The 22,146-nt window shown below is 44.4% G+C and overlaps 1 protein-coding gene across 7 annotated transcripts in view; it reads right to left on the bottom strand.

The window, feature by feature from the left end:
• The window catches only part of LOC311028240 (uncharacterized protein), a 31,477-nt gene that overhangs the window by 3,662 nt on the left and 5,669 nt on the right, over positions 1–22,146 (bottom strand). For 2 of the 7 annotated variants that reach the window (XM_084032652.1, XM_084032651.1), the window contains exons 2-12: positions 14,417–14,629; positions 12,072–12,140; positions 11,835–11,855; positions 9,494–9,657; positions 8,238–8,346; positions 7,404–7,508; positions 3,689–3,808; positions 2,958–3,106; positions 2,276–2,418; positions 1,683–1,915; positions 587–923 (exon numbers count right to left, since the gene is read on the bottom strand). In XM_084032652.1, coding sequence (XP_083888778.1) covers positions 587–923; positions 1,683–1,915; positions 2,276–2,418; positions 2,958–3,106; positions 3,689–3,808; positions 7,404–7,508; positions 8,238–8,346; positions 9,494–9,657; positions 11,835–11,855; positions 12,072–12,140; positions 14,417–14,629 — 1,663 coding nt within the window. The remainder of the gene's footprint in view (positions 1–586; positions 924–1,682; positions 1,916–2,275; positions 2,419–2,957; positions 3,107–3,688; positions 3,809–7,403; positions 7,509–8,237; positions 8,347–9,493; positions 9,658–11,834; positions 11,856–12,071; positions 12,141–14,416; positions 14,630–22,146) is intronic. The other 5 variants (XM_084032654.1, XM_084032655.1, XM_084032657.1 and 2 more) reach the window with 5 other exon arrangements.

Below are 22,146 nucleotides of genomic sequence, written 5' to 3'. Positions count from 1 at the left end.
TCTGCAGCCTCTCTACCTGAGGCTAAACAAGCTCACACTCGTCCCACGCCGTGACAGAAAACACAGACACCAACTAATATTTCCCAATATTTTGTAAAAAGATTTCAGGGAAGAGAGATTTGCTTTGGTCATTATTACAGAAATGAGTATTTTAGGTACTAAAATGAAAACAGTGTTCAAATGGCACAAGTGTAAATAATTCATTCATAATTCTCAACAACATCTCATTTGTAACTTTCCAGCTGAAAAGAAGGGGAATTTGTCTCCAGGCAGTGAAAAATAAATGTCAATGACAAAGTTTCCAATAAATACTGAATTATGATCATTCATTTTATTTCATTTTAAATGGAGCATTTACTTCATGGAAGGTCCAAATTTTTCCAGCAATCACTGCCAAATTACAGAGAAATGATTAGGAAATGAAGGAGAATGAAGTCTATTTTTTTACGTCAGAAAATAAAAATCCTTGCAGAAAGGTTACTACTAGCCTCCACTGTGAGTTTAGAAGGTGTGTTCCCACACTGTTTCTAGATGTTAAATAAGATACCGAGGCGTTGGCTGATATCCATGTTGACATTAAGCTGACCTGTTCTTTTGCTCCTGCTCCAGACGCTCCTGCTCCTCTCTCTCCCGCTGCTCCCGGGCTTGCCTGCGTTTCTCTGCCAGGACGCGAGCCGCCTCCTCCGGGTCGTTGGTGCCGGCCGACGGCCTGCTGGCCGGTGCAGCCGGGGTGCTGGCGGCGACGGCGGGTGCAGCGGCGGGTGCAGCAGAAGGAGCTGGATTACCGGTGGAGGCTGCTGCAGCAGGAGGAGCAGCCGAGGCAGCCGGCTCCACGTTGGGAGCAGCTGGGGAGGCTGCTGGGAGGAGGGAAGGAGATGTAACCAGTGCAGAGGAAACCACGATGGCAGGGACATTACTGGAGTCTATTAGAGAGGAGACAAAGAGAGTTTCTAAAAATACAAAGTAGGGGAGCAAACATTTGGTTTGCTGAGAACATGCTTATTAAAAGCATCTGAAGACGAAAGAAATGGCCAGAAACTGCCAGATGATGCAGATTTTAAGATGATTTATTACAGAGCTATGATTAAACATGGGATTTTCCTTTTAGCTCTTCCCGTCATGGCACGCTGACAGTTTGGGAACTCTTGTGGAGAGTTTTTTCCCCTCAGAGGAAGCTCTTTGTTTTCTGTTGCATGCAAAGTTTCAAATATGAATACAGCAGTTCAAATATCCTGCCAAGAGCAGATGACTGCTCTGGACATGGTGAAGATCCAACAGTCATTTCTGTGTGTGATAGTGCACAGTTTGACCTGGCATCGCCGTAGTGATAGACATAAAATGTAAGTGGAATTTAAAATGTTGTATTTGTTTCTATTTCTCTTTTTTTATTCTGTTAGATTTGACTGATTAACAAAAAAATATCCCTCACTATCAGGAATAAATCCTCATATTGTGACATAAATGTGATCCTGGTATTGATCCAAAAAATAAATTAGGATTAGTATTAAATGTGTATAATAATTCATCCAAAAAGGTGAAATGTTTGGGAGTTCTGGAGTTATTATACAACCGGTTGCTCAAAATAAAAAATGTGGCTTGATACTGTGTAAGAATATGGTCTGCCAGCACCTCTAGGTCACCTTGAAGCTTGGATATGGTCTCCACGGCAACCACACACTCACTATTTTTCTCCTCTGTAGCGCCAGGCTGCTGGGGTCCGAGGCCCGTTTCCACGGCCACCGCGGTGACCGTCTGCGGCTGCACCCTGACGGGCGTCTGGGCTCGTTTGGGTCTGGTCTTGGTGCCAGGAGGTGTCTTCTTGCCCGTGGGGGTCTTGGGGGCCGCCACCAGGGGGGACAGGGGGCGACTTTTGGGGGCGGCGGGCGACGGAGGTCTGTTTCTGGGCTTCGGGGTGCTGATGAGAAGACAAGAGGTGGAGGTGAGATATGAGTCAAAGAGAGAGTGGGGTTTCATAGCAGTGATTGGGGAGGTAATGAGGTTCCCACTGCATAAAGCTCATAATTAGGTCATGTGGAAGATATGAAACTCCATGATTCTTTGGCTGAAGGGGGATGTAACCTGAGAGGAGGGGAGGCAGGGGGACATCTTTTTATTCCCCTGTGCATCAGACAGGAAAACCCCTTTCAGCAGCACCTTGGACTATCACATTGACCTGCTCTGACACTCTCCTCTTTAGTGAAATAATGATATTTTTCAGTTAAATATAGAGCATGTATTGGTCTCCAGGACTGGCACAAGGCAGCTGGTATGATACCTGGTCTCTGGCCTGGATCTCTGGGTCATGGTGCTGGGTGATGTCGTCTGTCTCCTCTTCTGCACTTTGTCTTTTGAGAGAGCGCTCTTCTCTTTTTCATTCTCCCTCTCCTTGTCCCTCTTCTCTTTCTTGTTTTTGTCCACCTTCAAGGAAGACGTGACACAAATAACCAGTTACCACCTCAGGCTGAGGCTGATAAATACCAGGAATATGAGATGATGGCCTTTTGTTAAATGTCATTATGCTCCTACGAGATCAAATTATAAAACAACCAAAACACGATTCAGGCCTGGCAACAGAGACTATTTATAATAAATGATGATTCCAGGATGTTAAATGTAATTTTAGTTAGTTTTTTTTTATCATATTTTGATGATGATGAGGATAATATCAAAAATAAAAACTTTTCGTCACATGACATTTTAATTTAGTCCCATGCCTAGTCCAATATATACTCTCTTTTAGCTCCGATTTTAGTCCCCACCACCTGCTGAGGGGAATATCTGTCTCTTTCGCTGCTAAAAGCTCCACTATGTTCAAAGACTGTGTCTATCTGCTGAGCATGTAACGTTCACTGCTGATGCTGAGATGTCAGGTGACTTTCACACAATGCTCATATGACACATTGCTCATTAAAAACAAGTTTAAAGACCAAATTCAAAAAGTCATCGCGGCAGCCTACCGGTGTGGAGTTTCGCCGGCGCTGGCGTTGGGTGATGTCCGGCGTGCTGGCGGAGGAGACCCTCCAGCGCTCGGCGTTGTGGTGCGGGTGGTGATGGGAGGAGGCGTTGAGCGGGCTGGCGGAGGCTGAACGGGAGCAGTGGTGACAGTCTGAGTAACACATAGACATGCAGAGAGATGCAGACACGCACATACTGACACACAAACAGCATGCAGACTGGTAATGTAACGCCTCGCGGCGACGGCACAACATGCTGAGACCATAACTCTAGTTTTACTGTTTTCTGATTGAATCTTATTGATTTCACTGTAAAAGCTTATCACCTTTTTTAATTGTCTTTACAGCAGCAAAGACACCAAATCCCCTCAGGAATCAACGACTTTACTCATGATCAATTAATTATTTATAGAGGATAAATTATAAATCTAATCTGTATCCACAGAACAGACATTTTAACATTCAAATTCATGATAACAGGGCAAACTCCATCAGCTGATGAAGGCCATGTGGTATGATTGAAAGCTCCGTAACAGGTCCTTGTGTTTTTAAAAAAAACTTTTTTATATAACAACATAGAGAGAAAGGGAGAAAAAGCACGATAGAGAGGAGGAAACACAAGAACTGAAACAAAGAGTGATTATTTAGAACAGTTTTGGGTCAAACCGACTCTTTCCCTCACGTAAAACGTGATAAATCAGAGTTACTCCTCCATCCAGAGGCATCACACTCACGGGAGTCGCTGTTGTTGAGGAGGGTGGCGGCGCTGCGACTGCGGGCCAAGAAGGACAGCGTCGGGGTCATGAGCCGCTCCACGATCCGGCTCTCCCACGGGCTCAGACGCAGGCTGCGGGCTGACACAAGAGGGCGCCGTCAGTGTCGGGTTACTGTCAGTTACTCACCACAAAAAAACACCCCGGTGTCATATCTCCTGATCATACAGCCGCACAGGTGAACACACTCACACTGCAGGAGGTGTATCACTGATGACGCTGCAGCACACACACACACACACACACACACACACACACACACACACACACACACACACACACACACACACACACACACACACACACACACACACAGAACACAGTCTGTCTCCATCTGATGCAGAGTGGAGTTTCATGCTGCATTCAAGGGTTGCTGGGAAACCTATTCAAAGTTTATGGTGAAGTCGAACGTCTAAGGAAATGTTACCTGGTTATGACATTAAAAAAAAGGTTAAACTTTACTTTTAGAAGTGTTAAATAAACTCCATTATCACTGAGTTTATTTAGCCACACACACCCTCACTCTTAAAACACATCAAGAAGCAACACGTGTGCTTTGGGTTTTTATGACAAAAATGGACTAAAATGGAAAATGAGATTACACAGATCTTGGTTTGTGATTTGGACATCAGGACGTGGAGCCAAGGAAGCAAAATGTGTTTAAAAGTGAGCCAACTGAGTTTCATTTAGATAGATAGATACGTTTTTGCTCAGACCCAAGAAACAGAGACGTCATACAGCCCACATGTTACACACAATACCAGACAGCAACACACAGAGGAGACAACCCACGTTGACTTCCAGGACTCAAACAACACATCATGTTCAGCGTTGGCGTCACACACACTACTGACTTCAACACCGTCCTGGCGTTCATGGTGTGAAGCGGTTGTTGAGATGTCAATGAAGCACCTGATGTCCATCAACAGTGTCATCAAATGCATTGTAATGACAGGCGGACACACAAACACACAAATAAACCATTCGCTCATGAGTTAAAAGCAAACTCAACGCCGGAGAATAAAGTTGCTTTTAGTCGGAGGTCATCTTTGATTCTGGCAGAATTAAATCAGTCTTGTTAGAAACTGTTGACGCCTGAGTATGAAATACTAAAAAATCCCAAAAGGGGGGAAGATGAATGATGCAGCGTGAGATTTGGAGTTTTAGAGACTCTTCAAATAGAATACCATATAGTCGACGCTCAAACTTCTTCTTTAGCAACTGGAATAAAGAAACTTATGTTTGATTTTGGTTTGCATCATTTAAACATTAGACAGTGTATCTTGATTTTGTGATTTCATATCAGCTAACCGGCTGCAGAACGTAGCTTCATGTTTGCTGTTCAGACACACGAGTGATGTAGGTCCAAAAATGTTGAACTATTCCTTCATGTAATAGTACGTGTTTGTTTCATCATGCAGGTTTTGCTCTCTTTTACCGTCCTGCTCCGTTGAAACGAAAAAACACATCGGACAGCAACGTACAGATGGACACTGAATGCACCATCTCAACATGAGATCTGATGAAGAACTAGAAAGATGGTTTCCTGTCGCTCAAAACAACAACACGCTGTGCAAAGATGTATTTTAAGTGACAACTGGAGCGTGTGTCCTGCTTCTAGTCGTCGTAGTATCACTCTGTTGGTGTGCATGACGCCAACAAACGCATGAGAATAGTGCAATCCTTTTACTCATGTTACATTTACACTAAAAGAAACAATCACAGACGGGCTTTTCTAATGAAACGGTCACCTCTGCTGTACGCCGGATCATTCTCACATGTTTTATGACTAACTCGACTACCTCCCGTTACTAGGCAACAGCTTCCCCTCCTCCCCCCCTCTTCTTTTCTCCAATGCGGCAAGAGGAGGCTGAGCTGAGCTGCTGCCTGGTGATCGCCTGTTCACCTGGAGGGAGATCGATGCCCGGATCTACCAACGTCACCGCCGGTCGCTGTTAACGCTGCACCGAGCATCTCCCGACGGCAGAAACACGAGCTCTGTTATCGACTTAAATACGACAGATTGTCCTTTCATGTTCACGGCAGCAACTCTGATTCATTAGTGATTATCAAGCAGGAAATCTGAATCTATTGTGGCGACGGAGGAGGGGGGAGGGAGGAGGGAGGGGGGGAGTTGGGAGCTGAACTGATACGATCTGTAATAACACATGTTATGAGGCGTGACGAGTCGGAGATGATGACAGCGCTGCTTATGTACGTGTGAAAATGAAGTTCATTTCAGTGTCCAAAAACAAGATGTCTGCTCAGTTGTTTTAACAAGATTGTTTTATATATGAGATTAAATAAATATGATTTATATATTTCCTTGTTTTTAGGGGAAAAAAAGGCTCTGAAATATCATTAGCCTCTACCGGTCGTAACCATGACAACTCCAGACACAGTTTGCGATTCCACCAAAAGCGACGGCGCTGTCCTTGGTGCTGAAGTAGCAGACGGATATTTAATCGTGACCTTCGACGTTCCGTCCCCCCGTCTACCGAGTTCCTACCAAATTAATGTGGATGGTTTATATTTTTTAATCATTTTATGAACTCTTGACTTTGATGATCCTTCCATCCTGAAGTTAGTACAAGTACATTTGTTTATAATGTAAAGAAACTGTGACTGTGTAGCTCTTGAAAGGAGAAATTAAACAATATCTCCTCTACCTGATAAACTATTGAATTCATAAGTGACAAAAAGCATCACATTGTCCTGTAATTACGTTGAACACGGTGAACATCATACCAACCTAACATCAGCATGTCAAGCTTTGTTAACTGTGAGCATGTTAGCATGCTGTTGTTAGCATTCAGCGGTGTCTTAGCAACCATTAGCATGGCTGAACACTTTGTTATAACAACATGCCAACTTATTATATTCCAATGAGAAATGTTTTCACCATATGTTGCGTTTGTGTGATCACGGAAAGTTCGGGATTTAACAAGAAGTTTTCTTCAACGAAAAAATATCTTGCATTAAAAAAATCGCTGGTTAAAACATCAAAAGGAGTGTTTAACAAGGAAAACCGTTTCATGTTATAACGAGAAACTGAGTGAACGTGTTCCCGTCTTGGCGGCAGCGATACGCTGCTGTAAATAACTAACGAAGCAAGAGAGCTTTAATCTCCATGGAAACAGATGAACTACATGAAATAACCAAAAAATAATACAATACATGTGCATTTAGTTGCTCTGCTTTCATGTGCAACAGTCACACTATAATATCCACCACCAACACCACCACCACCACACCAGACCACCAACAGTAAAGTGGAGGGGGGGGGGAGGACAACCAATAAAGATGTGAACTTAAAAACCTACAAAATAAAACACACAAATCACAAAATATGGCTCAGTGATGTCGAGGTGAAAGGGGAGGCTGATCAAAAATGCAGAGGAGACTCAAATTAATAACAACCACCAACTGAAATCAAAAAACCACGATGCATACGAGACCGAGAGCGTGACAAGGGGAGTAGGTGGTAAATGACCAGTCACCAAGCACAGGCAGGCAGGCAGGCCACCAGAGACGACAGTTATAATAATAACAAAAGAAGAAAAACCAAAAACCAGATTAGGGTAAGAGGAGGAAGGGGGAGGTGGAGGGGGGGATGAATAGGGAGGAGGGGAGGGAAGAGGAAGCCTGGTGGACATTGACGCCGGGTCGTCCTTACTTCTGTTGGGGGAGTTCCAGAGCGTGGCAGAGGACTTGGACAGCCTGTTGTTAATGACAGGGTCCACCTGTCTCGGCAAGTTGACCGTGGAGGCCGAGCATCTGCCTGCACCGGAGAGAACGCAACAGACAACAACTGTTCACAAGGCGGCCGGGGTGCAGGACCCGGCTGAGGACCGATAAAGAGACGAGGGGGCTCCCTTCGATCTGGATCTGGAGGAGATCAGAGACTCACCACTCTCTGGGGTTCTCATTAAGGAGTAGATTAATCTGGATTCAGACTTGGAAGAGGGGAACGGGAAGGAACTTTTTAGGGGGGGGGAAGCGTGGGAAGGGAGTGGTACAGTAAGAAATCACATCGATTCATTTTGTTTTTTCTGCCGAAAGAAATCAGCAAAAAAAAAAAACACTCTCGTCACACACTCGCTCTCGCACACACTCTGGATTTTTGAAGGAGAGAAACTAGTCTTGACCTCAGGGTCCAAAAAAGGCAGCCCGTCACGTGGTCAACAGCCTGTAAAAGGTAAATAAGCTCACAGCTCTCTGAAAAACACCGTTCACACCACAGATCTAATTAAACACGTACATGACAGCTACCTTGCTGCTCATCTCTGCCTCTTTGATCACTTTTTAAAAAAGTCGATTTTCGCCCTAATAAACAGAGACATCGACTGAGAACCAGCCTCTGGTACCCCTCCAGACGTTATTTCCCTGAATTGCATCAGTTGGACCAGTGAGTCACAGTCTGTGCACGGAGGTTCGAGTTACAGCGAAGGACGTGATTCCCGGTGTTGCGTTTGAGTGTCCGTGTGATTGCGGGTCATTTGAAACTCACTTTCTCTGCGGGAGGTCTGGTTGAGTCCGCCCGCCCAGGACCACCTCTGCTGGCGGATCTCGGCCCACGTCTTCTTCTTCGACCTCTTGATGGCTGCTTCGTATCTCTCCTGGAGGGAGCACGCCGTTAAAAACGTGAGTCACATGTTCACACTAAACACTTCCTTTGAGAGTTTACAGGAGTGGTTAGAACATTTTGTGAAATCAGCTGGTTTGTTTTATTGTGGAGAGCACTGGAAATGTGAAGATATACCCAACGGCCAGTTGGCTTAGCTTAGCATAGCTTAGCATTAAGACTGGAAACAGGGGGAAACCGTTAGCCTGGCTCTGCCTAAAGCTAATAAAATTCACCTACCAGCATCTTAACGTCTCACTAATTAACCCAACAAAAAGTGTCAAAGTAAGATGTCCTGGGTTTATGATGGTATCTATCTGGTTGATTAGCTTAGCTTAGCATAAAGATCAGAAGCCTGGCTCTGTCCAAAATGCTTATTAGGACCTCTAAAGCTCACTTGTTATGAAAAATAACTATCTTTTAGCAACAACAGTTAGTTCTTCTTGCCATACATGTTGAGACGCCATGTTGATTGTCGCCACTGGCAAGCAATGAATCTGAATCTGGGATCCATATTGTTACAATGCTAAGCTAGGCTAATAGGCTGCTAGCTGGAGCTCCAGATATGAGAATTGTATTGATCTTTTTATGTAACTCTTGACAAAAAAAAGCAATAATTCCTTAAAAATGCATTACATTTATAAACCTGCAGTAAAAAAGGAAACTATTTTTTTGGTATAAATGCTGATGACTCATAGGCATAATGAAACATGTGACAAGGAGACACAAGAAGACACTGTTTCGTTTTCAAAAGGTCAAAAAGGGGCTAAAAGGGTTGGGAACCACTGCTGAGATCAATAACTGTCAACTCAAATCGACAGCCAATGAAAAATCTGCTCTTAGGATCGCTGGAGAATTCGCTATCTGCAGCCAACACTTGGCATCACCACTGATACTCAAAATGGGATAAAAACAAACTGTACTTGGCATGAGGTTTGCATAAACACTCGCACAGTGTTGACTTTTCCACCCTGACTCCAATTAGCAAGATCTCGCAGAGCACTCTTCTGTCTCTGGCTATAAAATAAAATCTGTCCGTGTTAGACAACATTTATTACCACCATATTAGCTCAACGTCAATACTTAAACATAAGCATCCCTGCTCGGGTGGTTTTGAGCTCCTACGTCCTGCGTTTTCTCACCTTGTTCTTTTCTAGTTTCTGTCTCTGTTTCTCCTCCAGCAGAGCTCGGCGTTTCTCCGCCTTCAGCCTCTGCTCCTCCAGCCTCCTCCTGCGATCCTCCAGCTGGCTGTCCCTCAGACGGCGGGCCTTCTCCTCCTTCTGCAGCCACTGGGCCTTCTTCACCGCTGCAGGGACGCCACAGAGGGAGGGGTTAACATTTAGATGGAAAAGTCGGAGAGAGAGAGAGAGAGAGAGAGTTAGAAAGTAGGAAAACAAGATTGCTGAGGATCACATATCATGTATATTTTCTTTCAATTTTGTGGTTATCTGAATATTGCTTTGTCAGTTTGTTTTTTTATGACTTTATATGGCACCAGAGTCTGTAATCAGCTCTGTGAGGCAGCAGGAAGCCACATCAACACATTGAGATTGTGATATTTATCATGTTTGGCAGCTAAGAGGAGCTAATTAGCATTAAACACAAAGTACAGCCGATGGGAATGATGTTAGTTTTGCAGGTATTTGGTCATCAGCCAAAGCATTTACCAACGTTTGACCTGATGATGGCGCTAAATGTAAAGTTAGGGGATCCCCAAAGGTCATCCTAATGGGGGTCATGAACGTATGCACCAACTTTTATGGTGATCCAGCCAATAGTTGTCGAGATATTTCACTTGAACCTGCACACCCTATGCTGACCAAAGTCATTTGGGTTCATCCTCTGGGAACAATGAATGCCTGCACCAATCTATCTGGTCATTTTTTTTAGATATCTCACAAGATAAATCCAAACTTTGGCCCCAGGGAAGAGTCAGGGAAGCACTCAAATCATAGGATACACCCTCTGGAGACTATGAATATCTGGACCAAATTTCAAGGCAATCCACTTAATAGTCAAAATATTAAAACAAGTAACATAAAAACTATTCTATGTAAAATACTGTGTAATTCAACAGCAATTTAAAGAAATGATTCCAAAGTTGATTCTTCAAATCCGACTGTTTAATCGCTTAAACACTCAAGCAGAATGGGTGAGGCAGATGGGAGACACTGTGCTCATCACACTTTAATCCTGATAACAGTAAGTAAGCAGCAGCGCCCCGCTGGGTTTTACAGCACCCTCCAGCAGACGCCTGTCTCTCTTTGCATGTACGCTGCTGGGGCTCATTTCACGGAGGAACAATAAAAACGGCAATCAATCCTCCCAAATTAAACTTTCAGTATGCTGGATGACAGCTCTCTCTCTGATTTAGATTTAGATCTTATCACTTGGGTATGAGCCCGTTTACACAACATATTTTTTTGTTTAAAACAGTGGATGCTGAGGATGAGGATGAGGGTGGGTTACATGCTGGATCCAACCAAATTAAAAGCATGTTTCAGTATGACCTATTATTGCTGTGACGCCATTAGAAGCAGTGTTTAGTGATTTTAATTCTGCAGGGTTGTGCCCGTGTTGTGAGGCAAAGGCGTGTTTTGTGCGTAGTTCGGCATTCTGCAGCTCATCCTCACTAATGAGGCACACAAGCCTGAGCCTCATCGCCCACGAGAAAGCCTTCTTCACTCCCCCATAAATCCAATTATGTCTGCGTTCCGTGCAGAAGGATTGAAAAATGTGTCGGTTTAATGCTAGCGTTCTTTTCACATTCTCCTCTTTTTTTTTTTGCAGTTTGCAGAGTTTGTTGTTTAACGGATGCATGTAAAGTCTGCGAAAATATCTGCACACTCTTCTGAACAAATTGTGTGATTTACATGAAAAAAAGCTGAACGCTGTACCGTGTAATTACAGACAGAAAGCAGACAGCGGGGATCTAAACTGATCTCGGAGCGACTGAAGCCGAGCGAACCTCAGATATTACGATAAAAAGGCAGCAGAATTCCCCTTTAGCGGCGCTGCAGCATGACCACGCTATTGATGCTAATGAAAGTAGTAATTCAATCTAATCTGCCTGAGAGGCCTGGCCTCAGTTTATGGTAATGACTGTTCATTTTTCACGCCATGGACTCCGTGGGACCTCTCTGCAGGGAAACGCCCGGCGAGCTCTGCTCTGATTGGCTGCCTTCATCCACAGGGAGAAGCCCTGTGTTTGCAAACTAGATATAGTTTTTTGGGGGGGGAGGGGCAGAGGAATGTTTCATCCTGCAAACAATAAGTAAAACCGTGAAGTTTGGGACATGCAGAACATAAATTGAAACGAGCGGAAACATTTATGCCACAATGAAAGACAGAAAACCCAAATAAAATACATGGTTGATGGAGGGAAGAAGAAAAGGGCAGGAATATGATTCCCATCATGACTTTGATTATTCCCAAATGGCATGACGGCTGCGGACGCTGGCGGTTTTAGTGAAGCCCCCTTACCTTGCACCTCAGTTTGCTGTTCTGAAAGCCATGCGAGGAGAAATAAGACATGACAATAACCGTCAGTCAGAGAGAGGAAAGTTAATACGACACTGAGAATAGAGGATGTGCATGCACCAAGTTGGTTACGACAAATTCCAGCTTCATGCATCACCGGCGGAGTTCTTCTTTGGGAAAATCCAGGTTGTTCAAAGTTCAAAAAGCTCAATCTATTTGATTTGTTTTGTCAGTTCTTACTGATATATCTGGCTCTTTCCTCCCGCCGCTCCTTGGCAAGTTTCTGTCGTTGCTCTGAGCTCATCGAATCTGCAGGGAAACAGAAAAGATGATAAAATAATTCACGATATGAAAATTTCACGCTACGATTATCCTGGCCAAAAATAAAACCCTGGCTCCACAAACATACTGGAACATTTAACATTTAATAGTTTTATTGTATCACAGATAAGACATCTTTTTCAGTGAAAACAAGCTAAAACAAATCTTAAATAGAGTAAATCATATGGTCCCACTTCATAAATAAGATAAATAATGTTTAAAAAATAGTAACATTGTCTGTTTTTTGCTACACAACAATTCCTGTGGAAATTCACCACGATCAACTGATTGCGAATCACCAACCCTACAGCTTTTAAGCTCTGATTTTGGTCTCCACCGATTCCTGAGGGAAATGTCTGCCTCTATCTCACGCTAAATCCCCCACTGTGTTCAAAGCCAGCCAGTTGAGGTGGTTCGAGCATCTGATTAGGACTGAGAGGAGACCCCAGGCAGACCCAGAACATGCTGAGGGGGGATTACATGTCCCATCTGGCCCGGGGAACCTCTTGGGATCCCGCAGGAACTAGCTGGAGAAGAAGAGCGCCAGCCTGGGCTACGGATTTGTGGTGGTCGCAGTATTGAAAATTAAAATTCATACATAAATGCGTCATTCCTGAAACAATATCGCCGTTACTTTGATTCATCAAAAATCCCGCAAACAGTTTGCTTTGTATCAGAGAGATGAAGCAGTTGAAAACAGCTGGAAGCATGTCCTGGATTATCTCAAGTAACAGGGACGAGGTTTCTGGAAAGACGTGTCGAGCACCACAAACAAGATTTGATTGACTTCCACCATGTCAGAGACATACAGCGTATATAAAAGCCTGGAATCAATAAACCAAATTACTTGCATGGATAGATTTTTACCGAGAAAATGATACCATTTGGCTGAAATGCCCCTTTAACTCATTGTGTTCGGTTTCAAGGTCATTGCAGCTCCGTCTCTCTGGTGTAGCATCTGTAACGCTGCTTAACAACTGCTTTTCAGCTTTTGCTCCTCATCCGCTGTGATAACCAGCAGTGTAACACGAGGATTTGTGCGTCTCTCTCTGCGCCTTGAAAGTCTTTGAAAAGCCGCGGCCGAGGATCCAGGACCTCCTGGGGTGCCCGTCTCCTTTTCGTCGTTCTCCTCCGTGCTATGTAAGACGTGTGCCGCGCCTCCTCAACCAATCGCAGAGGGCCCCTGCAGAAAAATTTCAGCCCCGTCTCCATGGCAACCTGGATTTCCTCCCCACCTTTCCTTACAGAGTTTCCTTCACGGCTGCACACTTCTGTCTGGTTGATATGCAGCACGCTACGAAGTGCGGAGAAAAATAAATCTCCTCGACACCGATGAGATCGTCACTTAATGCATCGCCCCCTCCATCCTGATACACCCCGACTCCCCCATAGCAATAGACAATCTGCCTGGTGGGAATAAATCAGTAAACATTGATCATTTAATTCAGACAGAATGTGGAAACCATGCATGGCTGCTTTTAGCTTTTATAAGCGACCGATTTGGATTTTTAATCCCTTTGAACGTGTTTTTGTTCCACTGTTTTCCCCAGAATGTGGGAAAAAGGCACCGCAGTGTTTGATGACTACCAGGTTAATCGTAAGCAGGTTTAGATAAAGTGGAAAACAAGTGATCCCACAGCCCGACCCAGTTACATGGCCAGCAGCAGTAGAAGAAGCTGACTCCACATTGTACACCTCATACTGTGAGGGGAAAACAGGCTGTAAAGTGAACCAGTTTGTAACAGTAATGAGGGTAAAAAATGAAGCATTTTGCTTCCAGTTCCAGCCATAAATGTATCTGTTTATTTGCTGTTATAACACCAAGTTATGACAACTACGACCTTGCATTCTGTCCACTTGAAAGAGCATCATTATCTCCCTGCTGCATCTCTCTGCCTTAATTACCTTCTTGGTACCTGAATCCCAGCATCCTATCTGATCCCAGCATGCTGCTATCTGCCTGCAAACGGAGCACCCGAGAGCCAATACTGCACACTCCAGCAGTTCATTTTGACTTAAACGTGGCAAAGAAAAGTTGCTTATGCTTTCAAAAATAAACAAAATCGCTGCTGAAAACAATGAGCTTGAACAAAAGTTTGTAAAAGTTTTCACTATCTGGCCAAAAGTATGAAATCACGTCTCCTCTTTTTTCTCAAATAAAATGAGAGGATGAGCCGGACTTTACTTCTTACGATCAGGCCTTAATCAATGCATTTTCAGCTTGACCTTAAACAAGTGGAATGGTTTAATGTGAGGCCCTCTACCTTTCTTGGGCTGAGGGCTGCTGACGGGGTCCGAGGGCCCCACGTCTGTCTTGCAGGAGGCATCTGTCTTGGTGGGGGTCTCTGTTATGGGGCTGGAGGAGTCTGTTTTCGGAGAGAGGTCTGCGATGGCTGAGTCTTCTGAAGTCAGCACGTCCTTCCCCAAAGACTTGTCCCCATTCTGGATGGACTGAGGCTCCGTCTGCAGAGGAAGAGCTGCAGGAACAGGAAAAAGACAAAGTCATTAATAAACAGGACGCCACAGACGTCTCATGTCATTTATCTGATGCGTGTCGTTTTCTCTGCGCCGTCACTGATGATTTTGGCCCGAACATGTGACGTCTTGTTGCCTCATTAGCTTTCTGTCTGCATCCACTGTCGACACACCTTCACTATGAACCTGGAAATCGCTTTGCGACTTCATTAACACAACACTCTCGCCTCTAATAAATCATTAAGCATCTGTTTCGCACGCAATTCACACACCGCGAGTCGATCCGCAGTAGAGATGCTGCACTTCCCCCTCCGTCCCCGGAGGTTTTACAGGAAAGCGTTAAACACAGCAGCAGTAGGTGAGAGACAAGCAAGGGAATGAATCTCACAGTATTAAAAAAAAAAAGACGGAGAGGCTGAGATGCACATTTTCCTGTCGGGGCTGAAGAAAACACTGGAGAGCGTTGTGATGATTGGTGTAATTATCCCCACAGAGCCACCAAAACTGATCTATAAACCCCCTGACGTCACTGTGGGGCACAACGTGCTCTTTAAAGTAAATGCCACACTTCATCTCCTCAAATCTTGATGTTGCTTTTCTCCCACATTACAAACCTCCGATATCCCAGCAGCTAAAAAGAACAGCACGCTACATGGATGTGTGGTTCTCTGCATGACTTGAACACTGACTTTGACACATGAAGTTCTGCCTGAACCTGATTGATCAATAATAGAGCTTGCAGCTCTTCATTCAATACGATGCTGTGTGTAACACGAAGGCCTCCGGGCTTCCTGACATGAGCCCCCATTGACACAGATCCGGTCGTGACGCTAAGACTTCCTGACCTCTGACCCCTTACGGAGCAGGGCGACAAAGAAGCAGCGAAAAAGCCACAAAACACATCCTGTTTTAATCCCCTGCCTTGACTTTGTTTTCACACTCCTGCTGGTACCCGTCACTGAGCTCTGCTGCCTGTCCGACTCCCCCCTCCTCCCCCTCCCTCCCCCCTTTATCCCTCTCTGGCTGTCACACTGGAGGAGTTGGTGACAAACTGAGCAGAGCTGCAATGACGCATGGAGGAAGAGGGGGGAGAGAAGAAGAAGAAGAAGCAGAAGAAAAACAATTTCTTCTCTTCTACAAAGACGTGTTGAGAGTAAGAAGAGCAAGTTATAGAGAAATAAGAGCTGGAGGACAATGAGAGAGTGGAAAAATGGTGCAGCATGGGAAAAAGTAACCGTAGGGTTTGAAAAGAAGAAGAAAAAAAAAGAAAAAGAAGGAGATATAAAGAGAGTTTTGGGCTTGGAGCTGTGGAAATAATGAGCCAGGAGCTCAGAGGTAGCGGCCGGGAAGGTGAGAGGCTGCAGGCTTCGGGCCAGATCTCCACTCCAGTCAGCCAACAACGGGCAGATGGAGCGTGACGCTCTCCTCGGGCCGAACCAGACACTCACCAAACCACATAAATCACAGATTAACACTGGGCTGGTCTCCAACTCCCCCCCACTGTACTCTTCAACACACAGCTTAAATGCACGGCCTGCACTATGGAATACTAATGGGGGAATGATAGGATGGTGTTTAGGTAAGACAGCAAGATGCACTGCCTCTACCTGATGTTAACAAAAAGGGGATTTGGCAAAAAGAGGATTGCAGTGCTCCTCCTGACTGGAGGAGATTATTTGTTCAGGCTGAGTTTTTAAATCTGAGCAGTTTTGCAGCCTTACATGGCTGTGAGAGACACGGCGAGGAACCATCAGCATCACCTGAATTCTTAGAATTTAAAATATTCTAGGGGAGAAAAGGGCAGACAAGACAAGTCAAACATATTAAAGGAGTCATCACCTGGAAATCGCAATTTCTCTTGTTAAAACATGCATATCTGTGTTTGACCTCAGTTGAAACTTGCCTGAAAGGCTGGAGTTTGAAAGTGGCGCCGTTTTTTCGCTTCTGCTCTTTTCCCGAACAGGAATAGCACACAAGGGTGTGCATTCCTAAAGCACGAGATTTTGATTCTGCGCCTTCGGTGACGTCACCGTGGCGGCTACTTGCATAAGCCCACCCCTCTTTCACCACCCAACCCCGCCCCGTCCGCTACCTGAAATCGCCGAAGCGCCGCCATTATGTTTTGGAGTCTGCATGCAGGCAAGCCCCCCCGGCTCTGTCCTTCCTGCGGCGAATCAACGCGCGCCTCATTACATATTATACAATGCACATCCGGACCAGTCAAAACCTCGCGCGTAATCTCGCGTGATAAAATCGCGGTACGAAAAAGGGTCAGAACAAGCTCAATGTTTGATTAAAAATTTTTTTTTTTTTTCTAATAAGTTTTACGAATTGATCCAAAGCGATCCAAGGGGGGCTGGATACGTATAAAACCAGGTGATGACTCCTTTAAAAGAAGAGCGTGGTGGTGGTGACTAATAAACGGCCGTAATCAGAGATTTTGTAAATGACTCCACTGTCATTTTAATCAAATGATTGTCCTAATTTGTTTCTCAGTTTTTGTCGGGTGTTTTTTTCAGGATTCTCACCAGGATGGTTTCCTGTCTCTCATTTCCTCATTCATTAATTGTGCCCAAATATTATTCTACGGCTCATATGTTTCCCTTTGTGGGCATGATTGCCAAATGGAGACATAGGAAATGAAGTTTATTGCATCTTGATTGCTGTGGATTATAGTCAAATGGCTCTTATTACCTGCACCAGAGCAGAGGAGGAGATCTCTATTATAACTGTAGTTTCCGCTGCAGGCTTGACTCTAAATAGTTATTACCGTAAGCACGGCATGGGTGTGGCTGTTGTGTGTTGTCTTCTAAACGGTCCTGACTGTAGAGGAGTGATGGCAGGAGTTGTGTCAGAGCAAGACTACAATAATATTAATAATATCAATAAAACAGGGTGCTGCTCAATTCAACACACAGTCTTACATGGTCTGGTATGACCAGTAGCCTCATGTTAGCCAACTTTAGACGGATAAACTGCCGAGTTACTAACATTACTGAGTGTTTTTTATGACTCACTTCTATGTTTATATTCAAATTTAGCATTTCCTGTAACCATTGTTCAGAAAAAGCTGCATAGTTTGACTGTAAGTAACAGAAAGGAGTCCCAAAATATTTCAATGGCTTCATAATTACAGCTGCAGTGAACATCCTTGTATCTTTACCAGATATTATGATTACAGTTATTAGTGTAGTTTTCAAAGATGCCAGTTGAGGTGAAAGGACCCGATTGTCGCAATTTGTGTCAAAAATCGCCGGTTAATGTCCGTAAATCCGCTCATAATTCATGCATTTTTACGTCTTTTTCAGGATAAAAGTAATCCAGTGACAGTTGTCTGTAAATCCATGAGGACATCACAAACAGGAACTGCTCATTCAGCATTCTATGAATGGTTATTAAATACAGAACAAACAACCGGGGCTCAAGTTTCTGCAGCGTTTATCTCACTGAATCATTATAATACCCGTTTACATCGCCCCAAAGCATTATGGGAGCTGCGTTTCCAAAAAGTAAGACAATGACGACGCCCCAAAATAAGAAAGACCACAAATAATACGCATACGTTTTTTTCCATGCTTGTTTAAGAAAACCCCTGGTCATTATAAATCACAATTTCTAAAACTAAAATGTGAAAAACCTGCAGATTTAACATGAACACATGTTTTTCAGTGGAGTCCCTGCGACAAAAAAACAATCCAGCAGAATGTTGAGCATCAAGTCATCTTCGTGCACATGATCAGCCGTTCATGTGACGAGCTCCGTTTAACACAGAAACACAGATTCAGCATGATGCTGACCCGTCGCTCCCTCCCCTCCTCCCTGCCTCGGAGCTCCTCGTCCCTCCACAGCCATCTCAGGTTTCTGTGCCACCGTGACAGACTCCGGGGTTTAAAAATAGCCATAAGCACCATACTGAGAATGTCGGCCATAAAAGGGGCTGGCTTCTGTCGAGGCACCTTGGGACGGCACAGCGATCACAAACTGCAGCATGTGGCACGCCGGATTTACTACACAGGCACGGCAGGGACACTTCATTTTGTTTGTGTTTGGGCCACATTGATGCGATCCGACTCCATCTGGCTTCAAGAAACTGTTGTGACGGATAACAGAATAAAGCAGAGGAGGACGGACAAATATGAGTCGCTAACCTGCCAAACTTGACTGATATTTATTTGTGATGGGCAGGAAAAACCTGTTAACCCTTTGGATGCTTATACTTCTGGCTCTAGTGCACTGCATTTCCCAGAATTCCTTCTGGATGAAAGGCTCCTCCGACAAGTGTCGACAGCTGTGCCTGATGAGAGACTCCCTGAAAATAGTGATGAAAAAACTACAAAAATAAAGAATAATAATTATAACCACATTATCTCATAATTCATCACATTATCTTACAGTATGGACATTTTTTACTTCGAGGAACTTTGTGAAAATGCAATTTAGAAGTCCAGGAAATATGAAAAACCCTGAATGTGAAGCATCTCTTTAGTCTTTTTGTTTTAAGAGAAGGGGAGCTGAGCCTCATGTGGTGTGAAGCAGGTCAGTCACTCTATTGTTTGGAGTTATGTGCATGAGAGCCAGGATGTGAACATGTGTGTGTGTGTGTGTGTGTGTGTGTCGTTGTGATGAGTGGGACATGTCGGATCTGGGTCAGGCCAACCTCAGGAATCCCTGGCATCCACATTCCCCTTGCACGTGTTTATACGGCAAATGTGTGTCTTTTGTTTCTGCGTGTTCGGCGTACGCCGAGGACATAGAACGGATTAAAACCCTCCAAAAAAAAAAAGAAGAGATTAAGAAGAAAAAGGACGACATCGGATTGATTTCACCTCCACAAAATGCACAAATTCAGATGAAGAAAACAAGACATTTTGAGCCGTATAGCTTGTCGTTTCACCAGCTCACCTCTGAATGCTAACATAGTCAAAGAGCACATGTGGCCCCGGCGGACGCCTCCACCACCTCTTCCTCTGTGGATAGGGAAAGAAAAACAGAAAGGCTCTCGGGCCTCCACGCCCCAGGGAAAAGCAGAGGAAGAACATTCCTGGGACACCAACAACAGCCGACACACACTCCTCCAGTGTAGATGTCTGCAGAGTGTGTGTGTATAATATAAGGATGAAGTAAGTTACCCTAACAGCTGGAATAAATATCGCACTAAACTGAAAATACTCCATCTCATAAAGACAACAAGCACCGAGGAATACGAAGAGGTCGCCGAGTCCAGAGTCAAGCCGGCACCATATAAAAAAGCCCACAAACAAAATGTCAACAACACAACGGCCTCCGAGAGGGGAAACAGGAAAACGCCAGGCCTCACGAAACAAACGCCACGGCTACTAATCACTGTCACAGATGAAGAAATACAGCTTCTCTGTGTCAGCGATGGAAGAGAAACCTTCATTTTTAAAAGCTTCAATTACAGGCGCGTCAGCTGGGAGAGACAATGTGGCGTTTTCGTCTTTGGAGTCCGGCTGGAAGACTAAATCACGCTACCGTGGCGGCGCCACACGTTTTTTTTCTTCTGTTCTCAGTAAGACAAAATGATAATAATTATAATAAATGTATTTATAAAGCGCTTTCCATCAAACTGCTGAAGAATATAAGAGTCACAGTAAATCACAGTAAAATAACGATAATAAAAAACAATGAATGACAAAATAAGGCTTCTCATTTCTACATGACGACCGTTGCTACGTGCGTGATATGATGTGATGAGCTAGCTAGCCGGTACATGCTAACGTTAGCAGCTTACTGAGACACAGATAAATCAGCATGACCCTACTTCTCACTTGATTTATTACCTCAGTAAACATTGTAAACATGAGTTTATGGTCTCAATCTCCAGTTGAAAGTCTTCATTTAGTAAATTATGGTCCCATTTAGAGACAAATAGACCCTAAAGCAGGGTGTGCTTCAGGGCGGGGCTACCTTGTGATTGACAGGGCCGGTCTGGGAGTGGTCCATTTTTGACGTCTCACAACTTTAACCCTTTCTCAGTGTGTTTTCAGTTCACATGTTTTCTGCCTCCAACAACAACTAGACTGATCAGGACACGAGATGCAGGTTTTAATAGCAAACTTGAGTTTCAAAGACCATTTTTATGAGACTCTGTTTCTGAACACAAGAAAAAAACAACAAGTTAAGTAAATACAAGTACAACAGAGCGTATATGGACATGAGAGCTTGAACTGATTCAGTCAGAATGGCGAAGGGTAGGCGGACAGGAAGTCACTCCTCCGCAAACAGGAGGGATCTCCAGATGCTCTTAACCACAAAGAAGTGGGTTACCCAGTCACAAAGACGTCCAAGAGAGCCGAGCATGAATCATACATGCATCATCCATTATTCACTCCTTCCTCCTTCTCTTGATCTCCAGCTCGGGGTTTGATACTAAAAACATAAAGTCAAAGGTGATTTCTGAAGGCTTCTTAAATGGCGGCGTGCTGAGAAAAGCTTTTTCTTCGAGACCGGGAGAAAAATAGAGCTCAGGCGTGGCTTATTGTGAGGCTGAAGCATAGGAGTTTCACTATTTTAGTCATGACCTCATCATGAGGTCATCATCTCGGAGACATAGCAACAATGAGCCAGACGTAAGTAAGCACAAGGTTACCAAGGCCTTCACGCTGAAGGTTTAGAGAAGGAAGCAATAACAAGAAGCAGCAACGGGCCGACTCAGCCATTCAGACATACGTTCAGCGCTCTGGGCTGGATGTTTAACTATAATACTTTATTGGTACGACCCGAAATGTGTCAAGTATTAAGCAAGCGTTCAGTGTCTGATATTTCCAGATTTAAATCAGCATTTTGACATTTAATTCTCCAATAATTCCAGTGTTTCAGCATCTTTCGGTTCATCGTTTTGAGTTTTCTGGTTCTGTTTTGAACATCGACCCCGTTTCCAGCCACAACTCGAGCAGATGTTTTCAGAGAACAAAGCTCTATAAACCGCAGAACATTATCTAGAACCGAGCGGCAGACAGATGAAGTTAGCGGTGAACATCGTGGAGCGTTTAGCAGCTAAAGAGCCAGAGATTTCCCCTCAGGAGTTGATGGAGACCAAAGATGGAGCTCAAAGAGTGGAGACTCTCGATAATCCCTCGAGGAAACATCAAAGAGGCGAGGGCTTTGTTGCTATAGTTGCTGAGAGTGCAGATAATGCTGTGCTCCTATTGGCCAAACATAACGGCCATGATGGAACACTTATTTAACCAACTGCAGTTACATGGAGCTCAGCCGCAGCAACCCCCTTGTTTTGGACTCGTATGTAGGGCATAACTGTGTCGGGCTGACTAACGTTGACCTGGCGGCCCGCCTGGTGAGGTGTGATGGCAGACTAAGTTTAATCTCAGCTGAGGTCTGGTTTCAATGCTGCGTCACATCAGGTCAGAAAATGACACCGAGACAGCTGGAAAGAATGAATAAAACCGACAACAACCAAGAGTTCAGACGGTGCTCTCTCTGCATGCTGAATCTTACGTAAAGTTTCTGAGATATTTAGCAAAATACAATCCTGTTAATA

This window comes from Eutrigla gurnardus, assembly GCF_963514095.1.
Source record: "Eutrigla gurnardus genome assembly, chromosome: 17".
In the NCBI taxonomy this organism is placed as follows: Eukaryota; Metazoa; Chordata; class Actinopteri; order Perciformes; family Triglidae; genus Eutrigla; species Eutrigla gurnardus.
Note: the sequence above shows the minus strand (reverse complement) of the source record. Positions and strands in the feature narration are given on the sequence as shown.